Source organism: Nannobrachium achirus (assembly GCF_963921795.1).
Source record: "Nannobrachium achirus genome assembly, chromosome: 20".
In the NCBI taxonomy this organism is placed as follows: domain Eukaryota; kingdom Metazoa; phylum Chordata; class Actinopteri; order Myctophiformes; family Myctophidae; genus Nannobrachium; species Nannobrachium achirus.
In genome coordinates this window covers 31,141,891-31,155,106 of record NC_137827.1, presented here as the reverse complement: position 1 = coordinate 31,155,106, position 13,216 = coordinate 31,141,891, and the positions used below count along the sequence as shown (strand labels likewise).

General features: G+C 42.3%; 1 protein-coding gene across 2 annotated transcripts in view; it reads left to right on the top strand.

Moving 5' to 3' along the window:
* The window catches only part of uggt1 (UDP-glucose glycoprotein glucosyltransferase 1), a gene marked incomplete at its 5' end in the record, with an annotated part of 36,784 nt that overhangs the window by 7,691 nt on the left and 15,877 nt on the right, over positions 1–13,216 (top strand). For both annotated transcript variants that reach the window (XM_080749974.1, XM_080749975.1), the window contains 13 exons: positions 1,119–1,197; positions 1,481–1,581; positions 2,866–2,965; positions 3,049–3,109; positions 4,547–4,638; positions 5,008–5,158; positions 5,987–6,106; positions 6,229–6,314; positions 6,676–6,811; positions 7,669–7,800; positions 8,565–8,729; positions 11,393–11,513; positions 11,694–11,792. In XM_080749974.1, the coding sequence (XP_080606100.1) occupies positions 1,119–1,197; positions 1,481–1,581; positions 2,866–2,965; positions 3,049–3,109; positions 4,547–4,638; positions 5,008–5,158; positions 5,987–6,106; positions 6,229–6,314; positions 6,676–6,811; positions 7,669–7,800; positions 8,565–8,729; positions 11,393–11,513; positions 11,694–11,792 (1,443 nt within the window). The remainder of the gene's footprint in view (positions 1–1,118; positions 1,198–1,480; positions 1,582–2,865; positions 2,966–3,048; positions 3,110–4,546; positions 4,639–5,007; positions 5,159–5,986; positions 6,107–6,228; positions 6,315–6,675; positions 6,812–7,668; positions 7,801–8,564; positions 8,730–11,392; positions 11,514–11,693; positions 11,793–13,216) is intronic.

The following is a 13,216-nucleotide window of genomic DNA, read 5'->3' as shown; positions in this document are numbered from 1 at the left end:
GTGCCTCGTACAGTAAACTTCAGCCTACTGTTACTACAAAGGCAGAGTGCAGTAACTACGTTTTGGGACACACCGACTTATTTGTGTCGCCCAACGGTCAAATTAGCCTTCATGATATTGGGGGATGAACAATTACCTCAAGAACAGATGTACAATCAGTGTAATATCACTTTTATATCTTTATCTCATTTGGCTGATAAGCTGTAACACTTTTAAACCCATTTTTTGGTGAAATTCGAAAACGTAGTTACTGCACTCTGCCTTTGTAGGGCAGTGTAGATTACTGTACCACGCGTCGAGGGAACACGGAGACATCAAAGAGTTTGACGCGTTGGCACGTCGTGGACCTCCTATGAGTTAAAAGGCGACTAAAGACCTTTCTTTTTAACGCTTTTGCCTAGATGGACTTATGGATGCCTTGTGTGCTGATATTCATTTTATCAGACACTCCCCATCCAGGGCCCATCTTTATATTACAAAAGAGTAAGTGATCTACTTCCGGGTCATGTATCGCTAACTTAAATACCAAACCACTTGGCCAAGATGTACTACATATTATGTACTAAATATAGCTTAAAAATTCAAACACCCATGTCACCTTTGCAAGATGTCGTTTCCAAACCTCTGTATACAGTTGTATTCGTTATTACCCTCATATTTTGCCTCTGTATAAAATAGTCCGCCGGTCAAATATGTCCGACCGGAAACGTGCGCTGCGGCACAATAGTTCCCCACAATAGTTCCCCACAATAGTTTTTTTTTTTTTTTTTTTTAACTAGATGTGAGCGGCCCAAAGGGCCGCGACCCTCTAGTTCCTATACAAACCCATTGTAACTTCAAACTCCATTTTAACCAGTAGTAGAGTCACCATTTTTCTGGTGACTCATACTACCCTCCTAATACGTGAGATGGCCATGTTTTTTCGATAACCCTTTTAATTTATTTTTAATAATCAAAATTGAAAGATTTTAATACAATAAAAAAATATTAAAAATAAATGTAAAAAGCTATTGAAAAAACATGGCCAGACACAGTAAAATCCTCATTGTTATAATTCATGATTTTACAGCGTTGATGTGGATTTGTCTTTGGTTTCCATTGATTAAATGGGCTTTCAGGAGATGAAGGGAACACTACAATGATAGGGGAGAACGATCCAGTGGATGAGGTCCAAGGATTCCTTTTTGGCAAACTGAAGTAAGTGATTCAGTAGGCCTTTGTAGATTTTACTCATATATCATCCAGAGAACTATGTATTTGTTTACGTGCCTAGCTTTACCTCCTCTCTCCTCTACTTGCCCCCTGAAGACTGATTTGAAACCTCTCTCATCCGTCTCTTTCTCTATCTTTACCTCCATATCTCTCCCTTACATATCTCTCCCTTTCAATCTGTCTTTTCCTTGCTCAACCTTTCTCTCTTTTCTTCCCTCTATCGATCTTCATACCGTTCTTTCTCAATGTCTCTCCCCCCCCTCTCTAGAACATTGTATCCAGAGCTGAAGGAACAGTTGAAGGAACTGAGGAAACACCTGGTGGAGAGCACGAATGACATGGCTCCTCTCAAAGTCTGGCAGATGCAAGGTGAGTCTGTCTGTCACATACTCCCTCTTCAGTGAGACAGTTTTTAAAGTTCTTATTATTATCTTTTTCATCTGCTTTACTTTTTTGTTTTTCCTCTCTTTTTTTAACCCACGATTTTTGTAACCCATTTTTGACCTGGTGTCAATTATCTAATGTAATCCTGGGCGCACACTCCCTCTGCCAAACTGGGGAGAGCAACGGACTGACATCATGCTTCATTCTAAGCATGAGAAGTCCAAACTGCTATTTTTCTCTGGCTGGACGTAGCGCGTGGAAGGAACACGCTATTCTAACCAGTTCCTTTCCCCTCCATCAGGCGCCCCGGCTGAATGCACAGGGGGTCCCACCGTGCCAGTTGTTTGAAGTAAACCATAAGGGAACACAGATGAGATGCACATTGTTTCTAGCTTGCAACTAGAACTTTTATTAGCCTATGCAGACAGTGTACCACCAATGATCTTCCTCTGGTCTCAGAAAGGTTGACTCACCAATGTGAGGAGCAATGATACAAAAAAGAAGTTGTTCAGAGATGGCGCCTCTAATTGTAGGTATACTGTAGGTATACTTTCCTGCTTATCTCTGACTATCGCTGTATCTTCTTTATGGGGAGTGACGTACAGGAGGTGTAGAGTATGCAAAGACATTTGACAGTCAGCTGAAACCTAGTGTCAGGCTGTCCTGTGGGTCACTATCACTATCCTCAGCCCTACTGGGCCTCATTAGCTCTGCTTGTTTATACTGAGAGACACCCCCCCAGGGGCTAATAATCACACTGGCTTACAGGCACCATTATAAAACCACTCGCTACACACACCACCAATCGAGTAATGCCACTGACTACACCAGATAGCTGGCTGCAATCAATACGGCTCTTGTCTCCAACTCTCTCCCTTTCTCTGTTATTTTTTTTCTGTTTGTCTCTCTCTCTCTGCCCCCACACACCACCATACTTCTCTCATTATGCACTATACATTATTTCACCGTTGACTCATATCCTACATTATTTCACCGTTGACTCATATCCTTCTAACATCTTTGTATGCTCTCTCTGATCTGTCTTCTATCTCCTATTCACTGTTTTCATGTTTCACTCCTTGCATTCACCTCTCATCCCATCCTTCACATCACCTCATCATTGACCCACATCTTCCTGGCTTCGTTGTGCTCTCTCCCCCTCACTCGCTCTCTTGCTCTCTCTATCTTTCTCGCTCTCTTGCTCTCTATCACATACTCCACCCCCCCCCCCCCCCCACCCCTCTTTCTGCACTGTCTTCTATCTCTCAGATCTGAGTTTCCAGACAGCAGCTCGTATACTTGCTGCTCCCACTGTCGAAGCCCTCAATGTCATGAGGGACCTCAGCCAAAACTTCCCCGTTAAAGCCAGGTACTTTGGCGTGCACAAATATAATGCTCATTATTTTGACAACTTCTGCAGTGTTAACGGTCAGGCCTACCCTTTGCCCTCAGGTCCCTCACCAAAACAGTGGTCAACTCAGAGATCCGCAGTGAGATTCTGGAGAACCAGAAGGTGAGAATCTATCTATCCTGCCCCATATCCATCCATCCATCCATCTATTCATCTAGTCGTTTATCTACCCATCTGTCCCTCTATCCACCACCCATCTACAGTATCTGTCTGTCAGTTAGTCCACCCTCGCTTAAATCCACTTCTCCCTGCATCCATTCATCTCCTGCCTGTCAATATTTGGCCACTAAAGAGGGAAGCGGCAAACAAGACGCTCATCAATTTTTAAGCCTTCTGTCTCTCAAGGACACAAATGTTTTTCCCTCTGTCACTTGTGTGATTCCTTTATCCCTCTATACTCCCTTTAGCTTCCTCTGTTCCTTGTCTGTCAAGTATTTAGAGAGGTTTTCCCAGCTACTGGTTGGGCCAGAATTGTGTTTGTTAAGTTCATAAACACAATCAAATAAAGAATGAAAACCGATAATGGATGCCTTGGATGGCGTAATTATACCAAACAACCACAGCAATCAGCCACAACTTGGAAACGAAAAAACCATCAAGATGTGGAGTGGACTGTTTTTAAAGTTTTTAATTCTTTTTTAATTCTTTCCCGCTCCCTTTTGTGATGACAGCTTCTGGTTGGAAAAGACGTCTGTTTACCCAACAGTGTTTTCGGTTCTGGCCCCGCTAATGGAATGAGGAATCACTCCACTGCTTGTCATGTTCTTTCCTTTCCCTCCTTTCTCCACGAATCTGAGCTATCCAAGCATGCGTTATCTCTGTGTACAGACAAGGAAAAAAACGGTAAAGCCTCCTAATTACAAAATCGGTGATTCACTCCTGCAGAGGGAAATTATTATTGATTGAAGTAGTACGGATATACGTTTTTTTTTTTTTTACTTGACTTGCACAACATTTTCTCTCTCTGGCACTCTATCACAAGTGTGCAGTCTGTGCACGCTGTCACTCTCTCCTTTGAGCTTGCACGCAGTGCTCAAATGGGAAGAGCAATATTTGTGTTAATCATGTGTAATTGCGGTGTCTGAAGTATGATTAATCTGATGTCTTTGTCTTTTGGTAATGAGATTTGACTGTGCTAGATGACTTTGAGCTTTCCTTCTTTTTAGCCTGCGCGTGCACATACACGCACACATCCTCTCTCTCGCACACATACAAACACAGGCGCCCTCTCTCTCTATTAATTAGAGTTGTTTACTATAAATTTCATGGCTCTAAACAAACTGACTTTTAAACGAAGCCGTCATTGCTGGTTCGGAACTGTCGACTCACCTCATTACTGCTCTGTCTTAAATGCTGCCTCTAGTTCTACAGTATAATTGACTAGTGAGTTGACACGCTTCGGCAGTGCAATTGCCGCAGCGCAGCGATGATTTCCTCAATTGGAACCAGGCAGGGAGTGGAGGTTTTTGATGAGCACGTTTACATGCATGAAAACGTTTATTTTCTTTATGTGTTGTCTCATCTCTTCTCCCTCTGTAGTACTTCAAAGGAACGCTAGGGTTGCAGGCTGGGGAGTCGGCATTGTTCATCAACGGATTACACATAGATATGGATGCACAGGATATCTTCAGGTGCGGGCGCGCACCCACACACTCATACACATTAACACATAATATGCATATATTTCTCTCAGTCAGTCAAGCACACTATTTACAAAGGCACACACGCATACATTCAGGCAGCAGCTCCTTTGTGCTGCGCTGTGAGCTTGTATATCTGCCTCTTTTTTATTTTTTGCCAAAGCAAAAAAAAAAAAAAATCCAAAATGACACATTCCCGGATTTAATGGGTTAACTTTACAGAATGTAAATTTTAAAGTCTTGGTTTGCTTTTTGTGACGGTGCCTCTCACAGACAGCCTTATTTGCATTATTAGCCTGTCACCCTTATACAAACATAATTGTAATTCTTTCTCCTCCTCCTCCTCCTCCCCTGCTCCAGTGTACTGGAGGTGCTGCGTAGCGAGGCCAGGGTGATGGAGGGACTGCGCTCCCTGCTGATCGACACACCCTACATCCACGACATCCTGAGGCTTAATGTCCAGCCCACAGACTCGGACTACGCCGTGGACATCCGACACCCTGCCATTAATGTACGTAAAACCACTCGCACTTAAAGGACACTGCTGGTGGTTTGGTTTTGGTTTTGACATGTCTGTGCACCTTCATGAACCTCAGAGGATGACACCTACCGATTTTTGGTGACCCCATGTCTCCTAGCAGCAGGATTAGACCAAGATTTTCACTTGCACACACTTTACCCCCAAGATATATTGAAAAATACTGGTTGTATACTTTATTGGAATTTGCTGTGCACTTTCCTGCTCACTAGTTCATGGCCCATACTGATATTGTTGACACAATGGCTTTTCCTGTTTCACTACCAGGATGAAATTTCACCTTGCACACAAGATAACTGAAAACCGAATGGTTCTAAAACTCGCTGAGCACATGGTATGCTCCCCAGAGGAGGCCCCCAATTTATTTTGGTAACTCAATTCCCTTCCTCTAGCGCCAAACGTTCCACTTTTCCACAAGGTTTCCATAAAATTGTTTTTTGGGGCATTTTCAAGCCTCTATTAGTTAGCGAGAGAAACAGGAAATTGCAGGAGAGAGTTAGGGAAGGACCTGCATTAAAGAATTAAAGTGTCCCTACTAGTCACCACAAACATTTGGTTGGATTATAAAAATGTGTTACGGTTGAATAAAATAGAATAGACCTTTATTGGGTGACGTTCAGGTACCAGAGGCAGCACAGCAGTTATATTAAAGATAGTGTAAGAGAAGTACTGTGAGGTACAGTCATAGGAAGAAAACATCACAAAATAACAAGAACAAAACAAACAAAGAGTGAAGTTAAAGTTTCTCCTTCAGACTTTTTATATAGTTTCCCCTCTCCTCCACCCCTCTGTCCTCTGCAGTGGATTAACAACTTGGAGACAGACCATCGGTACAGTTCATGGCCCTACAACGTCCAAGAGCTGCTCAGACCCACATTCCCTGGGGTCATCAGGCAGATCCGCAAGAACTTCCACAATCTGGTGAGTCCATGCCTAATTAATCAACCCCTCATCAGTCCAAATGGGTCTGAATCTGTGTTCAAAATAATAACTGTGTGTGTGTGTGTGTGTGTGTGTGTGTGTGTGTGTGTGTGCGTTTACAGGTGATCATTCTGGACCCCACCCATGAGAGCGCTGCAGAGTTGCTGAGCGTTGCAGAGATGTTCTACACTAACAACATCCCACTTAGGTATGCCTGTGTGAATGTTGTGTGTTGGAGTCGACTAGTTGGTATTTTACACTTCAAAACGCTGCTACAACGAAAATAAAATTAATCAAAATAAATTAAAATAAATGCAAATGTAATGCAAATGCAAATGCAGTTCATTCGGATATAGTAGGTTAGTTTAAATCAAGTTTATGAGTTTGGTAAGGAAGGCTACGGCAGATGCCTCTCAGCAGGGACTCCCTGGGTGGCGGGCTTTGTTTGAATATTTATTAAGTATACCGTATGTGCACCTCTGCATTTTAAATTATACGCTGTATAATGAGAGCGAGAGGGAGAGTCCCAAGTACATAAGGTTATGAAAATGTTGTGGTGCGGTGTTCAGGATCGGGCTGGTGTTTGTGGTGTCAGATGAAGAGGATGTAGACGGCATGCAGGACGCCGGCGTGGCCATGCTCCGTGCCTACAACTACATCTGTGACGAGGTCGACAGCCAGAGTGCCTTCGATGCCATCATCTCTGTGAGTTAACTTCATGGGACCTCAGCAGTTAGTGGTTCTCAACCTTTTCAGGGTGTGACCCCCAAAATAATAATATTTCAACTGGGGACCCCCCACCCTGACGAGCACTAAGAGTTGAGGCATTACATTTTGTATAACACGGTTGGTTCTATTGTGAAAATAATGTAGATCGGCTACTTTCACAATTTCTGCCTCTAATATTTGACAATTTGGCCAATGTTTAATTTGTCATTTTAGAGGTATTAAAAAGTCCTTAAATTGTCACTTTAGAAACGTGCAGATACCCTCTATATACTTAAACTTTATGTTGGTTTGTTTACTGTTGATTGAGAAAACAATGTTGCACATTAAGTTAATCATCTGGGGACTCCCCAAAATAATTTGGGGACCCCCCCAGGGGGTCCCAACCCACAGGTTGAGAACCACTTGTATAGCGAGTGTGGATTATTACTTTTTGGGGGAATACAGTATATACAGTAGGCTACAGCAGTGGTTCTCAAAGTTACATTTTGAAGGACTCCCATTATAACTCTTGGATTGTACAAGTGGAACCAAATGGACATGTGAGGGTCCATTTGGTACACTCGCAGAGTTTACAGACATGTAAAGGGGTCCATTTGGTACACTCGCAGAGTTAATTGACATGTAAAAGGGTCCATTTGGACACCTCAAGGAACCCTGAGTCTCGGACTCCACTTTGAGAACCACTGGGCTACAGTATATATCTGCTATACAAAGTTGAAGTTGCGGGTGTGTCTGTGTGCCTGGATTATGCCCAAAATTGGACATGACATGACTGACATTACAGATACAGTACTTGAGGTCACAATGCTGACGCCATTTCTTACACTCTCCAGATGTTGAACCGCGTGCCCACTGGAGGGCAGCTGAGCGTTGTGGACGTGGTAAAGGTGTTGGAGAAGAAGTTTCCCTACGTGGAGATCAGCAGCATCCTGGGACATGACTCCAGCTACGACACAAACCGCAAGGTATAACATAACATGTAATGTAAGGGTTCACAAACACATTGAATGGTGACTTGTATGGTCCGGTCAATATGTGGTTTGACCCAGGGAAATCACTAAAGTAATCATTCAAGGTTTTTTATGATCCTTCGGGTCATCCAATCACATGATGATACTGTGATTTGTACAAGTATCACAATAACACTTTTCACTCTACATCATTCCGCTCCAGTGTCGCTACAACCTAATAAAGTTCTTAGCTGGAACATGTCAGCGGAATGATCTTTCCATTACTCAAAGAGAAGTGTTTGGCTGTCTTTACTTTTTTAAAGATAAGATCCGCTTCAGGGGGAATCGAGTAAACTACCAAACAACACCATAATGAGTTTTTGTCCAACTTGTCAGGACTCATACTCTAAACAAGTAACACTCCCTGAAGTTGAGTAGCGACTGTAGATAGTACCAGCTATCTTTACCATTTTTACTTCCTTTTTTAGTCAAACACATACGTACACAGACACCCTTCACATACACAGACACTAGCTATAGTAACTTGACAATCCCTCTCTTCGTGTGGTGGTGCTCTGGCGTCATCTGTTGGATGTCTGTGTGTGTGAGCAGTTGTCAGCGTCACAGGCACAGGGTCACAGGCACAGGTGTGTGTGTGTGTGTGGGGGGGGGGGGGGGGGTAATCAAGCATGACAGATTTTCTGCTGCAGGTTTCCATACTAAGTAATGCTACAGTCACAATAAACCTGCAGCTGATAAGTGAATACTTGCATTTCCAGGAAGGGCGTGCTTACTATGAGCAGACTGGTGTTGGCCCACTGCCCGTGGTGATGTACAACGGAATGCCCTATCAGCGCGAGCAACTGGATCCTGATGAGCTGGAGACGGTGACTATGCACAAGATACTGGAGACCACCACCTTCTACCAGCGAGCTGTCTACCTGGTGAGTGACGACATGCCCTTAAAGGAACACTATTATGCTTTTGATGTGCGTTTAACTGTTCTGCTGCCCTTGACAGTCCTCACCGTCATTCAAATCGGTGACTACATGACGCCATTGACAGCGCTCACCGTCAATCTTACTGTATTTACAGTAAATGTATTAATACTTACAGTATGTAGCTCCGGTCGCGGCCGCATCGGTAATGTCCGTGATTTGTTTAAAATGCACGTTGGGCGTGCACGCGAAGTGAAGCTCCTCCATGTTAAGTCAATGGAGAGGCCCATAAAGAGACTTCATTTACTCCAAAAAAGACTTTTAATCCCAAAGCACATCCCTAAACAGCACTAACAAGGCTCGGCTGGCGGCCGCCATGACACACTGTCACATGACACATGTCATGTGACTAGATGACGTAATCGTTGATGTCATTCACCATTCCGTGTGTGTACACACATTCCAGCCAGGCCTTTCACAATAACAGCGTGTGCCAATGGGAGGATCTGCGTGGCGTCAAAGAAAAGTTAACCCTTCATAGTAAGCAGCAGTTATTGTGTTAAGTTCATTTTTGATCGGTATTATAGTTATTATTTTATCTATTTGTATTTGTATAAAGAATTTAAACTTTTCAAAAACAATGTTAAAGTTCTTTACACACATAAAAATAAATAAAAGAATCCATAATCACAGAAAATTCTTTCTGTGTGTTGGCCTTTCTCTGTGGTCCTACAATTCCCAAGGAAAGCATCAGTCTGGAATGGCCATACCAATCTGCTGCCATTGCATCTCTATTTTGTACTAAACACTTACACCGCTAACAAGGACAATGTCATGATCACAGAGACTAGCTCAAAACCAGGTAATAAGGATTGTAGTTCACATTCATAGACTTCACTGCAGTGACATCACTGGAGTAAAATTGACCATTGCAAAGACTAAATGTCGGAATAATATAACACAATGGCATAATGTAGTTGTCTTTTCCATCATATACGTGGCACTAATCCCTCACTGGGGCTAAACGATGCCTCATTATCATATCATTATGTAGATAATGAACATTCAAGATATTAACATTGCAAAAGGCAATGACATGGATGATAGACATTTCCCCCCACTGGCCCTGCATGTACAACTGAAACAAGCCAATCACAAACATGCCTTTGTGCCACGAATGTGTTTAATAGTATAGAAAAACAAATGCAAGTATTCAACTCTGGCACAGTTGCAGTTTCACAGGACCTGCAGTTTACCAACTAAACCAACCCTACCATCCAAAGCCTTCCGTATGAAAGGTTTAAAAATGTACGTCAGTTCCATAGGTCAGATTTAAGCGTAGCATGTTCAGCAAGTTGTACAAAAAGTAAGTGCATGACTTCAAAATAAGAGTGCTTCGTCAAGTAAAAGTCTTGTCAGAGGTTTGATTTCCAGTTGGCGGTATTCAAGATTGACTGTTGCTACAAAATAGCTAATAAACAAGTGTGAACCCATAGCCGTATGACTTGTATCGTATCACTATTGAGATATTTAGCATACATATTGAGTTTTGAGAGGGGGGGGGGAATACATAGAGATAATGTTGAAAAAATTCAAGCCTCCCTTTAATCCTGATTTATGCTTTGGTGAAAGGGTGTCGTGTGACATTTCATTAGAGAAGTATTATGTATCTTCAGCTGGAAAAGTGTTACTGAAACTCTAGTAAACATTTATATTAACTCATTGAGTGCCACCCCTTTCACCACTAGAGGGCGCCCAGTGGCCATAGAAAATCCCATAGAGATATGCTGGTATATGCAGAAGCCCTGCAGCCATGACTTGCCTGAACACTTTCCTTTGTGCATGTACAGGAAGAGGATGAAGTTAGCTTGAAGTTAGCTATTGGCTACCAAGCATTTTAGAAGCCTTATTTTCGTCAACTTAGCCATGATTAAACCTTGCACACCTCATGCATGGGAAAAAAACAGAGAAGAATGAGCTCTAAAAAATCCAATGCAATCCTGGATTGCATTGGAGTGGATTTGTGCAGTTTGTTCACAGCTTTCAAACAAAAAAATCCGATTGGAAATCCGTTCAGGCATTCTTGAGATAATCGCCATTATGTTTTACATGTTATGTAAACAAACATGGCTGCCCTGTATGTTAGATGGGGTTGTATGGGGGTGGAACATGCAAAATCGCGATTGAAATCATGTTCACCAGATTTGATGGGGTCCAAAAAAAAAAAAAAAAAATCAAAAAAAAATTTTTCAATTTTTTTTTTTTTTTTTTTTTTTTTTAAAGCCGAACTAGTTCGGGATCGGCACTCTGCGATACGATAATAAAGCCGAACTAGTTCGGGATTGGCACTCAATGAGTTAATATAATATAAATAATGATATAAATGAAGCCGTGGATATACCACCAGTGGCTGAAGTCACACGCCAGTGAGCTCAAATTAGTCAATTCAAATTGGTGGATTTTTTCATAAAACAGCGGTATAGCAAGACGCATAATTTAAATTTGAGGGTCAGTTCTTTAGCTAGTTAAATTCATCTTTATTTTAACTTAATCTAAGTGTGCCCATGCTCATGTGGATTACATAATGACTGAGGTATTTATTTGCTGCCAAATGCAGAAATCCTGTTGTCTTGTTTCTTTGTGTGTGCGTGCCTGTCTCTGTGTCTTAGGGAGAGCTGGCCACAGATCATGATGTTGTAGACTATATCATGAACCAGCCCAACGTTGTTCCACGCATCAATCCCAGAGTCCTTTCCACCAGCAGAACATACCTGGACCTGTCTGATACCCGTGAGCACACACACACACGCCATTCCCCTATTCACCTGGGTTGTTTAACACCTGGCCGTAGAAACACACACACACACACACACACACACACACACACACACACACACACACACACACACACACACACACACACACACACACACACACACAAATCAACGTTGTATCTTTGTTTCCCTGCAGACAACCACTTTGTGGATGACTATGCTCGTTTCTCAACCTTGGACACCAAGGAGAAGAGCACTGCTGTGGCCAACAGCATGAACTACATGACCAAGAAAGGTACAACTTTGTTCATATCACAAAAGCAACAATTTAGCACTCCTTTTAAAATGCTCATATCTTACCCCAGTAAAACCTGAGGCAGATTCTACAAATGCCTTCTAACCCAGTAGTTCTTTCAAGATTTTTTCAAAGTGATTCAAAAATAACAGATGCACAAGCTTGCAGTGAGCTTATGTACAGTATCTGATATTTTTTAATAGCCAACACTAAAATCTAAAATAACACGGATGCTTTCCCGGTTTTAATGGGTTAGAAATGGAGCAGAAATTGATATAGTACTTTATTTTAGTCTGAAATGTGTCTTGCGACACAGCAGCCATGTATGTGAAACATATATACAAACATTTGATTCAAGGGAACAAAAACAAGACAGGTTTACATACATAAGGATATGACAAGAGCAATGTCCACCGCTAAGCCTACCTATGGCCAAACTCCTGATTAAGCCTTAAAATCGACTGATGGACAAAGGACCTTTTTAGTCTGACCTTATTGTATTCTGGAACACTGTATCTCCTTCCTGAAGGCAGCAACCTATATTCTCTATGCAACACATGGCTATTGGCTACTATTAGAGGTAATATTTCTTGCCAACCTTAGAATTCTGTTATCATACGTAATCGTATATAGCCTCTGAAGTGGTTGTCCAACTATCTTTGAACAAATGTTCAGTTGTTGCATCAGTTGTGACTTTAGGGCTGCAGACAAGCATCCATACCAGGTGGTACTACAGTACTGAAGAACACCGTTACTGTAGTTACCGTAGTTTATATTGTGTGCTGTCTAGGTCTCTAGGACGATTACTCGGGTGTTCCCAAAGCTGAATACTCTCTCTGTGTATTCTCCCCTCTGTTCTCCTTTGATTGAATTTTCCCCTGAATCAGGGATGACCGCCACCAACAGGCATGGTAATCCTCCCCCTGTTTTTCCACCCAATTACTCCTCTGTATCTCTGTTTGTCCAACCCCCCCCCCCAACTACTCACCTGCCGATGCTTTCACGCATTTGTGAACCCGTCGCATGAACCACTCATAGTGCAAGAAACAGTGCGTTACTAACACTAAGCATGTGATGATTATGTAAAATAGCCTTTTAAAGAGCATATCATGATTCTGCTCTCTGCAAGAAGTCTGACAGTATGTTGCGTGTTATTTGTTCTAGCTGCACGGGGAAACGCTATGTTGGACACCTAGCCTGCTGTTAGGAAAATTGGCTAGTCTCTAAATGCTGTGATAAACATGCAACATCATGAGGCAATTTAAAATTTTCACCAGCAGCCGACATCATTTGTTCATATGCCTTTTGGTCATTAGAGCCCATGCCATTGTTCGTGTTGATATCCATACCTCCACACACACACACACACACACACACACACACACACACACACACACACACACACACACACACACACACACAAT